We start from the raw sequence: 22,135 nt of genomic DNA, 5'->3' as shown, positions 1-22,135 counted from the left end.
GACTAAGCTCCGAGAGCTGAGAACACCCCATCCCATGTTCAGCCCAGCACTGCCAGCTCTGGAGGGAGGGTGGGGCCCGACTGCATACTTTCCAGGTTAACATCTGGTTTCATTTAACCGTCTCCTCCCCTCTCAGGTCCTCCCTGTCAAATGCACAGCGTGTGTGCATTTAGAGAAGTGGTTCACACGGGGTGGGGGGGTAGTTCCTCTCCCACCCCACCCCCGGGGAACATGTGGCAATGCGGGGAGACATTTTTGGTGGTCACAACTGGGAGGTGCTACTGGTGTCCAGAGGCCAGGGATGCTGCCAAACATCCCACAGGACACCAGCCTCCCCTGCCCCGCCCATGGCAAAGAACCATCATCTCACAATGCTGAGGTCAAGAAAACGAGTTTAGAGGTGAAAGGAAGGCCCCCATCTCCACTATCTGCTTTCTGCTGCCGTAAGCCTCCCACTCCTCTCGTTCCACAGGGGGCAATGAAGTTTAAAGGGCAAGGAGAAGGTCCCACCAGCCCTTTCGCTCCTTGCTGAATCACACTCCCGTTTTCATTTGGGTTTTGAGTTAAGAGCCAAAAGAAGGAATCTGACACCCTCTTTCCATAACCCCCACAAGCCACAGGCAGACCCACCCAGGCTTTTTAGATATATCATATATACATTTGTCCCTTAACCAGACCAAGAATAGGGAAGAGGGAGACTTCAGGGTGGCACTTTCTGAGTAGGGCAAGAAGACTTCATATGTGAGATGAGGTCCAATACTTCAGGCCCCTCTTCCGGCCCCCTGCCTATCTGCTGGCCTAGCCTGCGCCTGACATGCCACCATTAGCACCTCCCTTTTTCGTGGAAGGCCTTGTGCCCTGTCAAAATGCAAATAGCACTGGGTGAGGCAGCTGGTGAAGCCTCCCAGGGCACCTGATGCTGGAAATGAGCCCAGGCTTTGGAGTTTGAAGGTCTAAGCTCAGGACCTGACTCTGCCCTTACAGGTCGGGCATCCTCAGGCAAGTCACTGAACCTCTTTGAGCTTGACTTGCCTCATCTGCAAAACGGGGCTAATAAGGCTATGTACTGCACAGCTTGTGGTGGGGGCGCCATGAATCGTGGGAGCTGTAAAAGAAAGTGGTAATTATCATCAGCCCCATCCAGAAGTTACACGGAGGTGTCACACATGCTCCCCCGAAGCTTTATGAGCACTTATTTGCCTTCAGTGAGGGGACGGGGACTCTGAAGGGAGTCAGTGAGAAGGCCAAGTGGGGGGGGGCCTCGGCTTCCTCAGGAAGCCACTACCACCCACTGGGCACCTGCTCTTCCGGTAATTTGTTTATTTATTTATTTTTGGCCACACCACGCTGTGTGTGGAATCTTAGTCCCCCAGCCAGGGATCGAACTCTTGTACCCTGCAGTGGCAGCTCAGAGTCCTAACCACCGGACCACCAGGGGAGTCTCTCCGGTCATTTATAATACACTCTGCCTGTTTTCCCATCTATGAAGGATAACAGAGACTCTGTCTCATAGGGTTACTATGAGTTAATGAGATACTCTCCTTAAGGCGCCTGGACGTCTTTAGCCCTCAGTAAACGTTGACCAGCATTATTACTTATCACAAGTGTGCCGAGGAGGTGGGGCCATGCAAACTAACGGTCCAGGAAGCCTCTCGGGGAAGTGAAGGGGCAGAGACCAAAGGAGCTGAATGGTGGTCACCTGCCCGCCCCCCACCCCACCCCCAACCAGGGGAGACTAGGACAGCTCCACAGCTGGGGAACAGGAGTCATCGGCACCTAAACCTTTGGTAAAAGTCCCTCAGCTCCCAGCCGCACAGGTGGGCTGGGCAGGGGCCTTCACCCTCCTTTCTGCCAATCAAACTTCTTGCCACTTTGGGCCGCCCTGATCCCACACCATGATGTCATCCCACCTGGAACATCCTTGACCAGCTCCTTCCTTGGTGGTGAGATGGAACTTGTGGCAGCCAAGGGCTCCAGAGGTATTCAGGGACTCTTGGGAGGGTCTGGGACACCAAGTTAGGGAGAACTTGTGTGGGGCTGGGGGCATTGTGACACCTCTTTGACAACATAATTCCTTCTATCTTCCTGAGGAGATACAGGGGCAGGGCTGGGGGCAGAAGCTTCAAGGTCTGGATGGTTCTTTGAACCTTAATACCTAGTCACTCTGCAATTCCTTCTTCCCATGGTGCCCAGGACTGGTGAGCTATGGGTAGTGGGGTGAGTGGAGAGTGGGGGAAATCATTCTGTTTATTCCAGTAGCTTGGGGAGTCCTAATGTCCCCCAAGCTCCCCAAAAGGTCACAAGTAATCACTGGCATAGAAGAAATGTAGCCGGCTAACTCTCTATTCGCTTTCTTCCTCTCTGTCTGCCTTCTCAAGTATAGGAATGAAGGATGATGGATGAATGGATGGATGGATGGACAGATGGATGGATGGACACCTGAACTCATGGATGGACATATGGATGGACAGAGCAGTAGGAGAGCAGCGTGGGAGGTGGATGGATGTGAGTAGGTCGATAGATGGTGGACGAGCAGACCCTCCTGATTTGAGCCCTGGTCACCTTCTTAGTCTCATCTCTTGCTATCTTTTCCCTCACTCTTTGTAGCAGCTACTTTCTTAACATGCCCTGCTCTCTCCCTTCTAAGTCTTTGAATTTGCTGTTCCCTTTCCTAAACCTCTTCAAACAAGGGGTTAGAAGATGAAGGGATGGATGGATGAGTGAGTAGACAGGTGGTTAGGTGGGGTGGCCACGGGTGAGTGGGTGGGAAGATGGTCCATGCGGATAGATGGTGGGTTGTTGTATAGAGGATGGGACTTCAGGCTTAAAGCCAAACTTTATGAGCTTGAATCCTGGCTCTACCATTTTACTAGTTGTGTGACCTTGGGCGAGTATAAATAACTGACCTGTCTGTACTTCTGTTTACTCATCTGTAAAATGGTTGGACTAAAGGTCCCTAACTACTAATAATAGAGTAGGGCAACGCACTTAGGACAGTGCCTGGCACAGAGGAAGCACTCAATAAATATTAGCTATTATTGGACTTCCCTGGTCTAGTGGTTAAAACTCTGTGCTTCCAATGCAGGGGGCATGAGTTTGATCCCTGGTTCGGGATCTAAGATCCACATTACACACGATGTGACCAAAACATAAAAAAAAATAATAAAACTGGCTATTATTATGTGTGGGTGGGTAACTCTATTGAGGGGTAGGTGGCTGAATGGGCTGCCCTCTTGCCATCTTCAAAACCAGATGTCTCCTCCCAACACACCTCCTTCGGGCCCGATTTCCCCAACATCAGACTTCCAGGAACGTGTCAGAAATGCCCCATGTCGGACTGCCCTGTGCTTCTCCCTGGGTCAGTGAGGGAGGAAAGGAGGAGGCCCAGGGTGAGGGAGGCAGAACAGCTGGTGACTTCCTGCCCTCCGCCCACTGGCCAGGGCTGGGCGCAGGACTGTTTCCTTCCTGGCACCGTCAGCACTGCGTGTTGAGCATGGTGTAGACTTTGTGGCCCCCAGGCGGACTGGGAGTTGGGGTGTTAATGACTTGTACGCTGTGCTCAGATCTCACACCCTAATGGTAATGACCCCTAATTTCTGGAGAAGATGGGAGGGTCCAGGAGGGGAGGCAGGCAGGGAGGAGGGGGGAAGAAGGGCAGCCCTGGTGGAGCCGCTGATCTGGGATCTCCAAGGCTCTGGGCAGATGGTATCTTGCTTGGGAGAGGATGGGGAGGAGGGCCTGAGTTATATAGTTATTATCATTTCTAAGCCCCAGACAGCACTGAATCAGTTCTGCCTCCTGGAAGCCCACCCTTTCTGACTTCTCTGCCACACCCCCAGCATGAGCTCATTTTATTCCTCATCATAATTCCTGGAAGGTAAGGAGGGTGATCTGTACCCCACGGCACTCAGTGGGTGTTTGGGAAGGATGAGGAGAGCTGGTGACACGCCGGGTTGACTTGTGGAGCCCAAGAAGATCCCCACCCCTTGCCACACACACCTGTCCTCTGTCCCGCTGTCCCTCCTGCCCTCTTTGCTGTTAACGGTGCAAACATGTGGCTTTCAGGGTCCTGCTACCGTCTTGCTTCAAGTAGCCTACTTATTTGAACATCCTCTTTCTACTCCTCCTTTGCTGTGTGATTTGGACAAATTACTTAACCTCTCTGATCCTTACTTGAGTTTCCTTTGTTGGACTTCAAGTACAAACGACTGAGCTATTCCTACAGCTCACATCAGGGTGCCTTATCACCATTGGTCCATGAAGGCCTCCTCTCTTGTTATATTAATTTTCCCTCTTTATCTCTAATCTCCAACCACACTCTCCACCCACGCCCACCAGAGGCAGCTATTCTAATGTTCTTAATAAGTATCTTCTTGTTCAAATGTGTTTTCAAAATACATCTTGTTGTTTTGTGTGCAGGTAGTGTTCATATACATAAGTGGTTTTGTGTGTTCCAGATCTCATTCTGTTGTTTACTTTGATCGCTATCTTCTGTTTTTAAGATCCATCCGTGTTGCTGCTTGAGCCTCATTCCTTGCTTCCAAAAGGCTCTGTATGTTTTTCCTCCCAGGTATCTCCAACTCCCCATCTCCACAAACAGCACTGCAATGACATCACATCCACAGGCCCTTATGGACCAGGGTGAAGGTTTCTTTGGGGCCTACTCCTAAGAGAGGATTGACTGGTCACAGGGTATGAGTAGATGTCATTTGGGGCTTCCCTGAAGACTCACTGGTAAAGAATCTGCCTGCCAATGCAGGAGACTCGGGTTCGACCCTTGGGTCAGGGAAGATCCCCTGGAGAAGGAAATGGCAACCCATTTCAATATTCTTGTCTGGAGAATACCATGGACAGAGCAGCCTGGTGAGCCACAGTCCATGGGGTCATAAAAGAGTTGGACACGACCTAGCGACTAAACAACAATAGATGTCATTTGAAGTCTTTTTCCCTCCATCCACAACATGGATGCATTGTCCTCTTCCTTGGTAGAGCTGACTTGCTGGTAGTAGGTTGGGACTTCCCTGGTGGTCCAGTGATTAGGAGGATTCCACACTTCCACTGCAGGGGGTGCGGGTTTGATCCCTGGTCAGGAAACTAAACTCCCAAGTGCCATGTGGTGTGGCCAAAAAATAAATGAAAAAAAACACCTTTAGAAGATGATATTGGGTTAATGCACATAGTCCACTCGGCCCTGTGCCTCACACAGCAAAGATGCTCAGTGAATGGTAGATGCAGCTGCTATTACTTTCAGGTCTCAGGAAGAGAGGGAGAGACAAGATGGACCCACGAGAGGGTGCATGGAAACACACTCAGGGCTCAAAGTCCCCATTCAAGTGTTGGTCTTCAGAACACGTGAGAAGTGTGCAGGGCTGTGCTGATTCCTAGAGGGTAGGGACCGATCCTGAAGGCTAGAACCAGAGCACAGAGCTGGTGCAGAGGAGACAGCCATGCCCTGGGGAAATACTCCCTGCGTTCAGTGCCCACCTCTCCTTCCCCGGGGCGCCCCCTGCACAGGAGACACCAGAGATCCTCGTCTGCTGTTCTGCCTCCGCTCTGCCAGCCAACGAACACGTTACTCAGATGGAAAACCACACCTGAGTGTTGGAGCGCACCATGTGACTTCACAGGGCTTCCCAGGTGACTCAGCGGTAAAGAATCCGCCTGCCAATACAGGGGCCACCGGAGAAGCAGTTTCCATCCCTGGGTCAAGAAGATCCTCTGGAGAAGGGCATGGCAACCCACTGCAGTATTTTTGTCGGGATAATCCCGTGGACAGAGCAGACTGGTGGGCTATAGTCCATGGGGTCACAGAGTTGGACATGAGCATGAGCATCCCACTTTACAGATGGAGAGACTGAGACTCAGGAAGCCTGCATGGTCTCACTGGAGGTTAGTGGCACTGAAATCCACATCTCCATGCTGGCCCCCATCCAGTGTTCCTTTTTTAAAAAAGGAAAAATATATTCCATGCTAAATTATGTTCTTTGGGACTTCTCTGGTGGTCCAGTGGTTTAAAAAAATCTGCCTTCCAATGCAGATTCGATCCCTGGTCGGGGAACTAAGATCCCACATGCTGTGGGGCATCTAAACTCATGTACCACAACTAGAGCACCTGTGAGCCACAATTAGAGAAAGCTCTCTTACCTAACAAAGAACCCTTATGGCCAATATTAAAAAATAAATAATGTTCTTTATTATTTGTAGAATTTTAAGTTAAGACAAATGACCTACCAACAGAGCACATTACTGAAAAGTAAAAGCCCCACCTGTCATCCTAGCATTCCCCGCCTGCTCCCCAGCCCCGCTACCCCCACACTCCCAGTCAGCTCCACGGTCTTGGTCCCTTTGAACCCCTGGCTGTCCATTCACAAATACACCTTATCTACCTAGAGTCACAATATACATGAGATTTGGGTTCTTGTTTTTGTACTAAACAATCTTTTTTTAATATGCACACATGATTTCAGATGGTAAGATGTGTTTTACAATGGAATATTTTTGCCAGGCTTTTGAGCCTAACCTTGTAAACACCTACCCCACCCCATCTCCTGGGCCCCCGTGGAATTTTCCTTCTTGAAGAAATGAATTTTCCTTCTTTGTTGAATGGGTACTGCTTTTGTGCAGCCTCTCAGGGGCTCCGTTCTGTCTGTTGTTCTGTTCAGCACATCCATGCCCAAAGTCAAGGCAGGGAACTGGGGTGAGGGCACAGAGGTACTAAGTACCCACCGTGAGTCAGACTCTCTGCTGGGTATTTTAACTCTCTATCTCACTGAATCTCATAACCACCTACATTAATAGCCCTTGTTTCACAGATGAACAAACTGAGGCTCAGAGTGGTGGTATCTCAGCCAAGTTCACACCCTTGCTAAACAACAGAGTCAGGATTCAAACCTATTCCCTAGCAAGGATCTTTCCCGTTCTGCCATGGTACCACCCATGGAGCCCATGGTTACGAAGGGGAATGCATGCGTCCCTCCCCAGCACCCTCAAACACACCACTCCCCACTCAGGGCTGGATCTTGGATCCTCATACTCTCAGGCACCAGGACCAAGACATAGCAGTCCACGTTAGCCAGGCTTCCTCTTAGCCTGACCACATTTCCTGGCACCTGCCCAGCCCAGAGGAAGGCTGGGGTTGGCAGAGGGGGTGGGTGGAGACTGAAGCCCACTCCACCCTGCAGGCTGAAGGGAAGAGTGTCAGGAGCTGGTCTGGGAGAAGGCATCTCCCACCTGGAGCACGCGGTGGGACAAGGTGATCCGCAGCTCAGTGGATATGGGAGTTGCCATGATGGGAGTTTTGACTCTTGCCCTTGCAGAGCTTGCCACAGAGACCCGGGGTGGGGATGCAGTGACTCTCGGTGTCTCTCAGCCTGCCCTTCCCACACGCAGAGTGCACTTCCCCAGCCAGGAGCGTTTGGCTTTGTCGGAGGGGAGACCACCACTTTGACAAAGGCCCGGCTGGGTCCCTGGGGAGACTGCACCTGGCGGGCCCCCATCCAACCCCACGTTCCAGAACGGGCCAGGAAAGTCGGCTCTTGGAGGTGACTAAGTAACTGCCAAGCCAAGATTTAATTACAGGATTGGGCTTTTGGCTGTTTGGAGGGGAGTCTGTTATTTGGCTGCTTCTTTTCCTGGGGGACCAGGTGTGAGATGTCGTCATTAGATGAAGTGGGGCTACAGCAAGGGGCTGAGCTGGACAGAGAATCAAGCCCCGAGCCTGCCTCCAAAGTTGTCTGAAACAGCCCCCCACCTCTCCACGCACCAACTTGGAAAAGGAATCTGGGTGAAATGGGGGTAGAGGGCAGGGAGAGCCCTGCTGTCTCTGCAGCCTCAAGCCCTTCTGGATGTTCATGCGTCACCCTGGTTCCCCCCTTTCCACCACCCCCACCCAAGGCTAACCCCTAAGGCAAAGGAACCAGAAGGGGAAGAAATGAGCAAACACTTGAGGAATGGCCCCTGGGTGCCAGGCCCTGTGCTGGCACTTCACATCTATTATTTTATTTAATCTTCCTAATGACCCTCAGAGAGGATACTGTTATTACTCCCATGTTACAGATGAGGAAAGGAGCTCAGAGTTGTTTTTATTTCCTTATATGCAAGCTGTTTACCACGCCCTTTTCTTCTTCCTAAGAAGTGTTCCACAAACTAACAACTTTTTCTTTTTCTGCCACCAGCACACCTGTCCCTCCTGCTTATGTCAATTAACCAAATGATTAAGCAATTAACCGATCAGTTATACAGCCTCCCACAGTCCCTCAGCCTACTCTTTCTCCTTCTCCTGGTCTTTCATCCAGCTGCTAAAGATCCTTACAAACAGCTGTTAGCCACCAGTTACCCTTGCCTGCTCTGTCACCTGGTAACCACCAGCTCTAGGCCTGAACTTCTCAAACTATAACATGCTCCTGAATTACCCAGGGGTCTTGATATATAACTGACCCATTTTGCAGTACAGCAGAAACTAACAACATTTTAAATCAACTATACTGCAATAAATTTTCTTTTTTTAAAACTGCTTAAATTACACTCTCAAAAAATATATATTGCAGATCTTCTGCTGGGTACCTTAATGCAACAACTCACTGAATCTCATAATGAGTTTAAATTAACAGCTTATTTTACAGATGAACAAATGGACGTCTCAAGAGGTTGCTCAACATCTGGAATGGAGCTAGAGGTCCTATATTTCTAGTAAGATCCCAGGTGATGCAGAGGCTGGTTTGTGGTGGGTCCATTTGTTATTGTTCAGTTACTAAGTCATGTTTGACTCTTTTGCGACCCCATGGACTGTAGCCTGCCTGGCCCCTCTGTCCGGGGGATTTCCCAGGCAAGAATACTGGAGTGGGTTGCCATTTCCTTCTCCAGGGGATCTTTCCAACCCAGGGATCAAACCTGAGTCTCCTGATTTGCGGGCAGATTCTTTACCACTGAGCCACCAGGGAAGCCCCATGGTGCTTCTAGACTAAACTCTCCTGCCGAGTTATTTTTAAATTTTTTAACAGCAAATATATTTCCCATGGTTTGAAAATTATAAAGTGTAAAACAGCATTCAGTGAGAATTCTCCCTCCCACTCTCTTTTCCCAGTTCCCACCACGTCCCGCTAGTAACCACTTTTACTAGTTTCTTCGGTTGTCTTTCCTTAATGTCTCTGTGCCAATACAAGCAAATAAGATTATACATAGTGAAAGTGAAGTGGCTCAGTCATGTCCGACTCTTTGAGACCCCATGGACGCTAGCCTACCAGGCTCCGCCGTCCATGGGATTTTCCAGACAAGAATGCTGGAGTGGGCTGCCATTTCCTTCTCCAGGGGATCTTCCCAACCCAGGGATCAAACCCAGGTCTCCTGCATTGCAGACAGACACTTTACCATCTGAGCCACCTATCCTGCCCCAAATGGTAAAACATACACACACACACACACACACACACACACACACACGGTTTTGTCAACAGTTTATCAGTTTATCTGGTAGAAAACTGGACACAGCCGGCTGACTCATTCATTTTTAGAGTTGCATGATTATTCCATTGTGTGATTATGCCATCATTTATTTAACCAGTCATCTTTAACTGGACAATCTGGGTTGTTTCTGCCTTTTTAAGCGCGTCACACCCTGGCTGACCTTGCTATGACCTCTCTTCCATCTCCCAGTTCCTAGTTTCACCACCCTGAGCCCTTGCAGAGGTCTTTGCTCTTCCTGCCTGCCCTCCTCAGATCCTCCAGCCCACCCTGTTTTCTCCTTCTCTGAATCTCTGTTAATCCCATTGTTAGTCTCCTCCTCTTCACTTACCTCCTCACCCTTCACCTCTCCATGTGTCTCTCCCTGTCTCCCCAAATAGACTAAAGCAACTTGAACTCAGGAACCATGTCTCTGATTTCTCTGGATCCTTCACAAGAATATTATTTATAGGAACTTCCCTGGTGGTTCAGTGGCTAAGACTCTGAGCTCCCAATGCAGAGGGCTCAGGTTTGATCCTTGGTCAGGGAACGAGATTTCACATGCCACAGCTGAGATCTGGTGCAGCCAAATAAATAAATATTTAAAAACAAGAATATTATTTACATGGTGGAAGTTGTGTATGAATGGCATTGCTGGATGGTGACTCTCCCGGGGATGGTTCAGGGTGTAAGAGCCCAGGAGCTACCCAAGGTGGGAGGTCTCCAAGAAGGAAGCCCCTATCTTGTGCCTGAGTGTCTAGAGCACTTGACTGGGTTGTGATCATGTCCAGGGCATGAGGCGGCATCAGGAGTCCCCTTATGCCCTTCCCGTGTGGACAGTGGGAGGAGCCATGATGTAGAGGTAGGGGGTGGAGGGGCGGATCCTGTGGGTATGTGTGGATGCCCTTCCCGTCTCTGTCAACATCCTTGTCATCCTTCAGAGGCCAGCTCAAGCCTCAGTTCTTCCAAGAAGCCTTCCTGGACCTCTCCAGGAAGCCCAGGCTATTCTTCCCTCCTCTGAATTCCTGCTGTGTATGTATCACTGGCAGCAGTCACTGTTCTGTACTTAGTTATCGTGGTCTGCCACCTTGAATCATGTAAACCCAGTTCCCTGATGAGACCCCAAGACCCTGCAAGGTAGAAATAAGACTTCTATAATTGTCTTCTAGCTCCAGTTACCTTAAACCTTCAGCACGGCAACAGGCATGGGAAGCCTCCACACATATTCTGAACAAGAGTGCCCTGGGAGTGGGTGGGGTAGGACAAGGTTAACCACGGATGTGTCACCAGTCAAAAACATTTTGGGGAGCACAGTGTCTTTAAAGATGCTCTGTCCCCCGATTCATTCCTCAATCCCTCCCCTCCTGGTGGGAAAACGATGACCTCCCAGCCACAAGCTCTGAGGGCCCTTCTCATCCTGTCCCTTGACACTGGAGTGGACTTTTCAAGAATGCCACTGTCATGAAAAACAAAAGCAGAGGATTGTCTTAAATTATGAGATTAAAGGAATATGACCAGCAAATGCAATGGGTGAGTCTTTTTTAAAAAAAAAATTACTTATTTGGCTGTGCTAGGTCTTAGTTGCGGCATGAGGGATCTTCATTTCGGAATGTGGGACCTTTTAGTTGTGGCATGCAAACTCTTAGTTGCAGTTTGTGGGATTAAGTTCCCTGACCAGGAATTGAACCTGGGCCCCCTGCACCGGGAGCAGGAAGTCTTAGCCACTGGACTACCAAGGAAGTCCCACAATGTGTGAGTCCTGATTGAACTGTGGGTTGGAAAAAAATAAAAAACTAAAATGACACGTTGGGGGATAAATGGGAAATTTTTAATGGGGAGTATATTTTAGATATTAATAGTGTATCGATCAATGTTAAATTTATGGTGTGTGATAACTGCATTGTGGTCATTAGGAGAATGTCCTTAATCTTAGGCAATGGATACTGAAGTAGTGGTCAGGGTAGGGAGATGTGCCATACCCGCACTTATGAACCGTCAGCAAAATGAAAATGAACTGTGTGTGTGTGTGCGCAGGTGGTCATTTTACTGTTTCAATGTTTTCAAAATGAAAAGTTTGGAGGGGAAAGGTCTGTGGTAAAAGAGGGGTGCCATTCCAACTGTCTGGGAGAAAGAGGAGGGGAAATGCAGCTGGGGGTTCTGATGGAATAGCTCAGGGGAAGCACTTCAACTCTGTGACGCGATTACTGTCCCCCGCCACACACACACACACACACACACACACTAGCCTTCCACCCCTGGTGCCCAGAAAGCATTCAAATGTAACCCCCCCCGCCCGCCCCCATGGCCTGACTCTCTCAATCTTCCACGCAGAGTCTCAGGTCCTCATCTGATGGGACCTCCCCTGGTGGAAGGCCACCCCCTGGCCAAGCTAGAATAGTATATGAAGCATCTTAAAGGAGCACAGCTCGTCCCCCTGGGGAATGAACTGAACCTCGGTGGGCTTGAACTACCGGAAGTTTTTAAAAATTGCATTCACTTAGAGGATGAAAGGGAACCCTTGACACTGTTGGTGGGAGTGTAAACTGGTGAAGCCACTATGGAAAACAGTATGGAGGTTCTCAAAAAAATAAAAATAGAACTACTATGTGATCCAGCAATTCCACTCTTAGGTATATGTCTGAAAAAAACAAAAAACAGTTCCAAAGATATATGCACCCCAATGTTCACAGAAGCATTATTTACAATAGGCAAGATATGGAGACAGCCTAAGTGTCTATCGACTGATGAATGGATAAAGAAGACATTTTATTTATAAGTATACACATAAGTATGTATACATTACACACACAATGGAATACTTTTGTTGTTTAGTTGCTTAGCTGTGTCTGACTCTTGTGCGACCCCATAGAGTGTCACCCATCAGGCTCCTCTGTCCATGGGATTTTTCCAGGCAAGACTACTGGAGTGGGTTGCCATTTCCTTCTCTAGGGGATCTTCCCTGACCCAGGGATTGAACCTGCGTCTCCTGCATTGTAGGCAAATTCTTCACCACTGAGCCACCACTCAGCCATAAAAAGAATGAAAACTTACCATTTGCCACAACATAGAAGGACCTAGAGAGTATTACGCATATAAAGTCAGACAGAAATACATGTAAATCCATGGCTGATTCATGTCAGTATATGACAAAAACCACTACAATATTGTAAAGAAATTAGCCTCCAACTAACAAAAATAAATGAAAAAAAAATAAAAAAAATTTAAAAAGTCAGACAGAAAGCAAATACTAAATGTTTTCACTTATTCGTGGAATCTAAAAAGTAAAGCGAATGAATGTAACAAAACAAACAGACCCACAGACATAGAGAACAAAACTATTAATAGTTGGGGTGAAGAACAGTGGAGAAAGAAGGAGGGAAGGACAAAATAGGGGTAGAGAATTAAGAGGCACAAACTACTATGGATAAAATAAATAAGCTACAAGGGCCTATTGTACAGCACAGGGAATATAGCTGATATTTTATAACTTTAAATGGTATATAATCTATAAAAATATTAAATCACTATGTTGTACACCTGAAAATAATACAATGTTATGATTCAACTGTATTTCAATCAATATATATATATTCACAACTTCACAGAAAAATAAAGAATTTGATGTAAAAACAAAACCGCGCCAAGATTCAGTCATCCTGCATTCTCTTTGGCGCTTGTCAACGAGGATATTTTCCACCCTAGTCATCAGGTTGGGACACTAGTTTATTGCTTTTATTTATCGCTTTTCCCTTTTTTCCTATAGGCATTTCCTTACAGGCATGGATGATTCCCGGCCCACTCTTCCAGGGCCTCTAGGAGCCATCGGCGTGCGCGCTGCGGCCAGCCGCCGCCCCAATGCTGCACGCACGAGTTGTTCCCCAAGTTCCGGACTGTCCTGGTAGCGAACCGCCTTGGAAGCGGGGACCCGGCCTGCCCCCTCCCTTCCTCGGGGGAAGCGGGCGGAGGAGGAGGGCCGGGAGGCCACCGCGGGGAGAGGGTGGGTCGTCTCCGCGCTGGGCGTGGGCTGGGCGAGGTTCCCCGGCCCACCGGGACCCGCCAACAATGGCCAGTTGTGGAAGGAGGCGGCAGGAATGCAGCCGGGGGAGTCGGGCGGCGGGGCGGGGGCGGCGGCCGGGGGGCGGGGCCGGGGCGCAGCGGCAGCGTCTTACCTGTCCAGGTAGTTCGCATTTCTCGGCGAGCGGCGGCGCCCCCAGCACCTGTCGCCCGGTGCGCGGGCGGGGAGGACGGCGCGGGGCATGGCCTGGTAGAGGCCCCCGGGGAGACGGCGCGGAGTCCAGTCCCGAGCAGGGCAGGCGAGCGAGGGACGGTCCTCCCCCAGCGCCCGCGCGGCCGGCGGCAGCATGAAAAAGAACCCGACGGTGCAGGGCACTTTCAGCAAACTCTTCGGCAAGAAGCATGCCAACCCGCCCGCCACCTCCCTCTACGCCACCAACCCCCCCTGGATCTTCACCCAGGAGGCTCCGGAGGAGGGGACCCGGGGCTTCGGTGAGTGCGCCCGGGAGCGGGAGCGCGCGGGGGCCTCCGCGTGGTCCCCCACCCCGAGGGCGGCCCTCTCCCCGGGCTCTGGGTGATCCGCGGCCGCGAGGGCGGGAGACGCGCCAGCGCGGTGGGGAAGCAACGCGTTTGAACCTGTGCGCTGGCCGGGCAGGAGCCTTCGGCAAAGGGAGGTCTCTGGGAAAGGGAAGGAGGGGCCCCTCCCCACCGCAAGCTCAGAGATCTTTGAGGGGGAGGACGCATTTGATCCTTGTCCCTCTCCCGAGGTGTTTGTTTTCCCTCCTCGGAGGAAGTTATGTTTGCTTTATTGTTGCCAGAAAGGCTTCCCCGGGGTTTGTGGTGCCCTCCCTCACCCTTCCCGCAGCAGTTCTATTGAGTCTGAAGCCTTGCCTGGATCTGAGGACTTGGGGATGGTCCCTTCAACTCCTACTCTTTCTGCTTCCACCGTTCCCCCTCTCCCAGTTCCCAGCCGGGCCTCGCCTGGCCTGGCGTGGCAGGCAGAGAAGGAGCTGCTATCTGGGTGCCCACACACCCGCCTCTACCCTGAGGAGGCAGGATAGCAGGCTGTGCCAGTCACCCAGTCTCTTTCTGGGGTCACAGGCCCTTGTCAGGTCAACCTCGGGTGCCTATGAATGAAGCCCCTCCTGACTGCCAGCTGCCCTTGGCCCCTGAGTCGGGTTGATGTGTCTGCAGGTATTTGAAAATATCATACCTGCCCTGCCTTTGGGCTCTGCCTGTGGGTCATCTGATCACTGCATCTTTCTGCAATTTGTACCTTCTATAACTGAGAGGGAATCTAGTCGGGTGAGGCCAGAAATTCACTTCTTGTGTCTGATCAGAGGTTCTGGGCCCGAGGAGGGTCACCCATCACTGCTTTAGCTCACCTGCCTTCATTGTCACCCCGTTACCTTCACTGATCTTTATGGCCAGTGTGGGGACCCCCAGAGGATGTCACAGCCTCAGCCCCTGCTCTTGGATTCAGTTTAGCCCCCAGCTTAACAGGATCAGGATACAAGACACCCGGACAGGAGAGGGCAAATGAGACATCGCCTCTCTCTGACCCAAGGATCTCAGCTGGCTGGTGAACGGAGATGAGCAAATGCCGTTTAGCCCTTTCTGAGCCTTTGTTATAAAAGAGTAAGTGCAAAAGGAACAGAGAGGTGACCTCTGATTGGAACTAGCATGTGAGCTGAGAGAGAAGGGCACCCAGCATTTCCAGAGCAAACAGCAGGAGCAAAGGTAGGAGGGCCAGGGCAGTTTGGAGGCAGGGCTTAGGAACTTAGCAAATACATGTGTCCTGCCAAGTACAACTCTGTAAGGCCTAAACACCTCTCCTCACCTGAATCCCAAACATTTATTGACCCCTTCTTAGGTGCAAGGTACCATTCTAAAGTCCTCCTGTTGTTGACTTGTTTAATCCTCATCTAGCCTGTGATGTAGGGACTGTTATTCCTGTTGGACAGATGGGGAAACGGAGGCACAGAGAGGCTACGTAACATGCCCAAGAGCACACCGCTTTAAATGATCGAGCCAGGATTTTCTTTTTTTCTGTTTTTTAATATTTATTTATGGCTGTGCTAGGCATTCATTGCTGCACGGGCTTGGGGCAAGTGGGGACTACTCTCTAGTTGGCGGTGCGCGGGCTTCTTACTGTGGTGGCTTCTCCTGTTGCTGAGCATCGCTCTAAGGCGCGTGGGGTTTGGTAGTTTCGGCTCCCAGGCTCTAGAGCACAGGTTCAGTAGTTTTGGTGCCCGGGTTTAGTTGTTCTGCGCATGTAGGATCTTCCCAGATCAGGGATCGAATCACCACTGAGCCAGGGAAGCCAGAGCCAGGATTTTCTTAAGTGTACAGTTCACTCAGTTTTTTCTTTTTTTTCATAGACTTATCAAGTTGTGTAATTGTCAGCACAATTCAGTTTTAAAACATTTTCATTGCCCTCAAATTTCCCTCATGAGGCAGAGCCAATATTTGAACCCAGGTTGTGGGGCTCCAGAGACCACACTCCAGCTTGCAGAGGTGACTTTCTGGAAGGTATGAATGAATGAAAGTCGCTCAGTCGTGTCCGACTCATTGAGACCCCGTGGACTGTAGCCCACCAGACTTCTCTTGGAACTCTCCAGGCAAGACTACTGGAATGGGTAGCCATTTCCTTCTCTAGGGGGTCTTCCTGACCCAGGGGTCGAACCCTGGGTCTCCTGCATTGCAGGCGGATTTTTTACCATCTGAGCCACCAGGGAAGCCTTGCAAGTGGAAGGTAATCAAGGGAGAATTTGGATGGAGAGGCATCTACGTGAGAATACCTCCCCTCCACACTCCTTCCCCAAGGGGAATGCCTTCCTTGCACACTTCCTACATTTTTGCTTTACATACTTCTCTACATTTTTGCCATAGATAACTTCCCCAACACTTTTGCCTATGCTGAACAGTTAGTGGGGTTAGTAAAGAGATGTGGGCATGGTGCCCTGTCACCTCCAGCCAGCTGCTGCCTCCACCAGCAGGGCTGGAGCCCAGGGAGCCTCCCACTCCCCAGGGCACAGGTGGGTCTCCAGCTGACTCGGCCGCTTGCACCACGTGGAGAGGTGGGAAGCAATGTGCAGCCAGCAGAATAGCCTGTCCAGTGTTTTGAGGGTATTTCCCGGGGCACCACTGGGTGTAGCAGAAGTCTTCCTGCTAAGCAGGACATGTGTTGGAGCTGGGGACAGGAAGGACTAGTGTTGAGGATTCTAGGATGTGATGGAGACCTTGGACCTATTTTGGAGTCCACCTCTGTCAATAATTGGGGGCCTAACCACTCTCTAGGCTTCAGGTTTTTTTGCTTCTGTTAAGTGGGTCCAGCAGTCTGGTGTCCAGGCTCCTTACAGAATGATTGCTTGAATTTTGTATATGGCAGTGTTTTGAAGAGCATTGAAAGGAAAAACACTAAAACAAGGATTGGCAAATTATGGCCCATGGCCTGATTTTGTAAATAAAGTTTTATTAGAACATGGCCAGTCACACCCATCATTTGCATATCATCTCTGGTTACTTTCCTGCTACTAAGGGCAGAATTGAGTGACTGCAGCAGAGACAGTGTGGCTCACAAAGCCAAAAGTATTTACTAGCTGGCCCTTTACAGAACAAATCTGTCAACTCCTGTGTGGTTTATTATTATCAGGGCATGTCCAGCTCTGAGCACTTCCTGCTTCAGTTCCTCCTCCTAACATTGCTGTAGACCAGAGGAAACTGATCTGTGAAGAGGTCTCAAAGGGGTTGGGATTAGAGTTTCATAGGGTCCCTGAGTCTGTGACATTCTCTGAGATGCTGGCAGTATCCATACCCTTGGAGAACAGCTGGTAGGACGGAGGGGGAAGAAAATCAGTGGGGAGTATGTAAGGGAATTAAGGAGTAAGCACTTGCTCTTTGGCTACAGGCATGTAAAAATCTGTTTGCACAAGGGTAGGCTGGGTGCAGCAGGTAAAATGCAAACAGTCATGTGAGTGTGGTGATGGGTAGATTTTTCCTTACAGGATTTCCCTGGTATTTATCCAGTAACTATTAGAAGCGCTTCACTTAATGCAGCTGCATTCCTAATGAAGCCTAGGCCTCCTCACCAGGGCCACGCAAGGGTCTTAAAAGGCCACACAATTGTTTTTAAAGTACGTGAGAAAACAGAGATGTGGATCTTTCCAAATCTCATGATAAGGGACTTGCTGCAGCCGGAGACCAGGCTGCCAGTGGCTCTGGACTCCTCCCTTGGCTCTTGGATTAGTTGAGCCAAATTTCCTTATCTACTCTCACTCCACCCTACCCCACCAATGGGACACACTGCTTGCTGGGGGCCCTTCCTCTGAAATGTAAGTCACCTTCCTCACGTAGGATGCTTATTTAAGATGCAGATTCCTGCAGCAGGGGGCCCACCTGAGGTATAGGAAGTCAGAACCTCTGGGCTAAGACCCAGGTTCTGGACTTTTCACCAACTCCCAGGTGATTTTTTTTAATTAATTAATTAATTTGTCTGTGTGGGATCTTTAGTTGCGGCATATGAACTCTTAGTTTCAGCATATGGGATCTAACTCCCTGACCAGGGATCGAAGCCAGGCCCCCTGCGTTGGGAACACAGAGTCAGCCTCTGGACTGCCAGGGAAGTCCCCTAGGTGATTCTTTTGTATGGCAAAATTTGAGAATCCTTCCCCAGATAGAGCTGGGCCGTTCTCTCCCCCACTGAGGACTTCCTGCAGTTCTACATAAATGTATAGGGCCTATCCCAGTTCCTTATCCATGAGAACCCCTGGGCATTCTCCCTAAGGTGGCTGCAGGTTCTAGTAGTCATGCTCCTGGGGACCGTGTGTCTAAGGCCAAGCTAACGGGTAGAAAGCCATGAACATCAGGCGCTGAGCACATATTTCTGGCCCGGGACAGGCTGGCACCAGCCTCCTGAAAGGAAAGCTGACCTGTGCGTGGCAGGAGTGTGAAGGAGATTTCTGTTTACTCCGTCCCCTGGAGGTGTGCTGTGGTTTGCTGGCAGCTCAGTACACACACACACACACACACACACACACACACACACACACACACGCCCGTCTCTGCTGTCCCATTATATAATCTCCTCTTGTTCCTGTAGTTCAACTTAGAAAGCCAGGCCCTTCCTTGACCACTACAGGCTACAGCATGCCCCTTCTCTCCCAGCCAATAAATTAATGATAATAATACCATCATAATCATTATTATTTTCTCCCCTCATGCTCAGTCATATCCGACTCATTTTCGACCTCATGGATTGTAGCCCACCAGGCTTTTCTGTCCATGGGATTTTCCAGGCAAGAATACTGGAGTAGGTTGCCATTTCCTACTCCAGGGGATCTTCCCCACCCAGAGATGGAACCTATGTCTCTAGAGTCTCCTGCATTAGCAGGCGCTTATCTACTGAAACGGGCACTATGCTAAAAACGGTGTTTTCTCAATTGAGGAAACACTCAGAGGCTCCGTCAGTCTGACTCCAGGCAGCTCAAAAATTAGTGCATCCAGTCACCCGGGACCTTGTTAAGATCAGATTCTGATGCACTTCAGACAAGTTCTCAGGTGAAGTTCACCAGGGCTGTAGGCCATCCTTTGGGGAGCGTGTCCTAGCCTGGAAGCGGGCGGGGGTGTGGGGGGGTATCTGTTTGCTCCGCTCCTCCTCCTCCAGTCCCCAACCCCGAGGCTCCTCCCCCCAGTGGTCCCCCCTCCCCTATTATGTGGCTCTCCCAGCCCAGCCCAGCTCCACCTTCAGCGTCCCCTCTGCCCTTGGACAAAGGCTTCTCTCTGGCACCCTGGGTCAGACCTGCTGAGACTTGCTGGGACAGACCAGCCTTTTCAGGTTCCTGTCATGTGGCCCTGTTAATTAGCAAGGAAGGGCCTCATCAGCCGCTTGTGGGTTACATTCACATGGGGCCCCCTAGCTGCGTCCCTGAAAGGCTGGGGCTCCAGCCAAGGGACAAGGATCAGATGCCCTACCTCGGTGGGGTGGAGGTTGGGGCCTGTTTTGGGGTTCTGGGTTACTCTGGTCAAGGTAACAAACTCTCCCAGCTAGAAACACCACCCTTCCTAAGCACCTGGAATTTTTTATTGAAGAACATAATATTTATTTGTTTATTTTTGGCTGTGCTTGGTCTTCGTTGCTGACTTTTCTCTAGTTGCAGCGCACGGGTTTCTCGTTGCGGTGGCTTCTCTTGTTCCGGAGCACAGACTCTAGGGCATGCAGGCTTCAGTAGTCGCAGTATGAGGGCTCAGTAGTTGCGGCTGCCCAGCTCTAGAGCACAGGCTTAGCTGCTCCATGGCATGTGGGATCTTCCCAGATCAGGGATCGAACCCCTGTCCCCTGCATCTGCAGGCAGATTCTTTACCACTGAGCCACCAGAGAAGCCCCAAGCACCTGGAATTCGATGAGACCTGTGACCAGTGCTCGTGGGGTCATTTGGGGGCTCCCGGCAATTTGGGACCCCGCACTGTCACCCCAGCCTTCCTCTCAGCTCTGCTAGCTTTTCTCTCTCCCTTGATTTTGGGAGGCTTCTCCCAAAAGGACCCCCATTAGATGGTGGGGCAACCCAGCCTGAGCAAGTGCTCAGAGTCCTCAGGTGCTACGCAGAGGAGCTGGGCCACGACCTCAGATCTGACTCCTGAATGCGTTTGTCTCCTCCAGGCCTCACTGGAGACTGAGCAAAGAGATCTCAAATTCCTGCGCTGATTCCCTGCTGTGCTGGCTGTAGCCAGAGGGAATTGGATTCTAGAGTCAGGTTGCCTGGACTTGAATCCTGGCCTTTTTTACTCACCAGCTGTGGGACCCTGGGCCGGGGACTTAACCTCTCTGAGCCTCAGTTTCCTCATCTGGCAGATGAGGATAGTAAGAGTGCCTCCCACACAGGTGTGTGAAGAGGGATGTAAAGAGAGCTTAGAATGGTCCTAGCTCATAACATGCGTATCAGGTATCACACAGTTACATTAAAAAAAACAATTATTTTATTTGGCTGCGCCAGGGCTTGGTTGTGGCACACTCTTAGTTGCAGCATATGGGCTCTAGTTTCCAGACCAGGGATCGAACCCGGGCCCCCTGCATTGGCTGCCTGGAGTCTTGGCCACTGGGCCACCAGGCAAGTCCCAGACAGTTACATTTTTATCATTCATTTCCTCTCTAGTTTGGACCTATCTAGGATTTGAGGAAGGAGCTAAATAACTGTCCTGAACCTCAGCCTCCATGGAGACCCATGGGCAGCTTTGGGGCTGGGGCAGGAAGAGCATTTTGTCAGGCTTTCACCCCTGAGCTCTGTGAGGAAAGAAAGCCCAGTGAGAGGTTCCTCCTTTTGGGGAGAAGCAGAAAGGAAGGGCCAGGAGTGAGGCAGCCATGGGTACCCAGTCCTCAGCTCCCCCAGAGCTGGCGGTTCCCCCCTCCACATAATACACACACACAGGCACACACGCACACACACACACCCTGCTCCAAACTGAGAAAACTAGGTCAGCCTATTTGGGGAGAGGCAATAAGCCACGTGCCATGTGTAGGGCACCCCCTTATTTGTGCCTGGAGCCCAACACTGCAAGGGGGGACCCCATTTGGGCCCTGGCACCACTGCTGCTCTGAGACCTTGGGTCAGCGCCACCCCCCCCCCGCCCCCAGCTATTCTGTGCTTCAGTCTCCCTATCAGCACAGAGGGCAGCCCCAAGGGTCCAGACTCTCCCTGACAAGGGAGCAAAGGGCCACCCGCCTCCTGGTGGCTCTGCCCCCATGGGTAGAGTCATCCAGCTTCCTCTCTGTCACCAGCTTCATCTCCTGACTTCATCTCCCTCAAGAAGTCCTCCTTTATCTCCTCCATTGAGGAGGGGGCTTCCCAGAAAGTTATTCTAGTGTCCCTGACACTGATCCCAGCAGAGTTCATTTACTTCTGCAGGAAAATCCCCAAAGTTTGACTCTGTTGTCTTTCTCTTTATTTTAGACCTTGACCTTGAGACTCAGAAAGCCCCAGCCCTGACCTTGAACTCTCGGGCATCCCAGCATACAGTAGCGGTCACACTTACCCCACTTGCTGGTGTGACTTGACCAGCTGGGAACTGAGCCCGGGTATGAGGGGCCCAGGAAAGTGTGTCAGGTTCCAGACACACCTCTTTTTCTTTTTTTTTTTCCCCCTTGAAATAACATACATTTAATATCTCATAGTTCTGTAGATCAGAAGTCTGATCTCACTGGGGTAAAATTAAAGTGTCGGCAACACTTTGTTCTTTTCTGGAGGTTCTAGGAGAGAATGTTTTCTCTCCTTTTCCACCTTCTGCCTGTATTCCCTGCCTCATGGCCCCTTCCATCTTCAGAGCTGGCAACGGCCAGCTGAGTCTTTCACACATCACACCACTTTGCCTCTGCTTCCCTCATCATATTTCCTTCCCTGAATCCCAGTCACACCTCTTAGAGCTGGGAAAGCAACTTGTATTTCCAAGAGGTGCTCCCGTGGAAGGGAGCCACTTGGGCCTTCCACTCCTGTCTCTACCAGAGCTGCTCCTTTCCCACAGGTATTCCAGAGAACAATCATGTTCTTAGAAAGGGTTCCCCAGTTCAAAACAACCACAAACCGACTAAGACAACAGTGCCTCAGAAGATGGGCTGAGTCATGGAATCTGTGGGCTTCCCAGGTGGCTCAGAGGTAAAGAATCCTGCTGCCAATGTTGGAGATGCAAGAGA

The 22,135-nt window shown here is 50.6% G+C and overlaps 1 protein-coding gene across 1 annotated transcript in view; it reads left to right on the top strand.

Moving 5' to 3' along the window:
- Window positions 1-13,606: 13,606 nt before the first annotated feature.
- C7H6orf132 (chromosome 7 C6orf132 homolog) overlaps window positions 13,607-22,135 on the top strand; it is a 34,501-nt gene continuing 25,972 nt past the window's right edge. The window contains exon 1 of the mRNA XM_061146705.1: window positions 13,607-13,944. Within this exon, the coding sequence (XP_061002688.1) occupies window positions 13,800-13,944 (145 nt within the window). The 5' untranslated portion in view covers window positions 13,607-13,799. The remainder of the gene's footprint in view (window positions 13,945-22,135) is intronic.

Source organism: Dama dama, chromosome 7 (assembly GCF_033118175.1).
Source record: "Dama dama isolate Ldn47 chromosome 7, ASM3311817v1, whole genome shotgun sequence".
In the NCBI taxonomy this organism is placed as follows: domain Eukaryota; kingdom Metazoa; phylum Chordata; class Mammalia; order Artiodactyla; family Cervidae; genus Dama; species Dama dama.
Note: the sequence above shows the minus strand (reverse complement) of the source record. Positions and strands in the feature narration are given on the sequence as shown.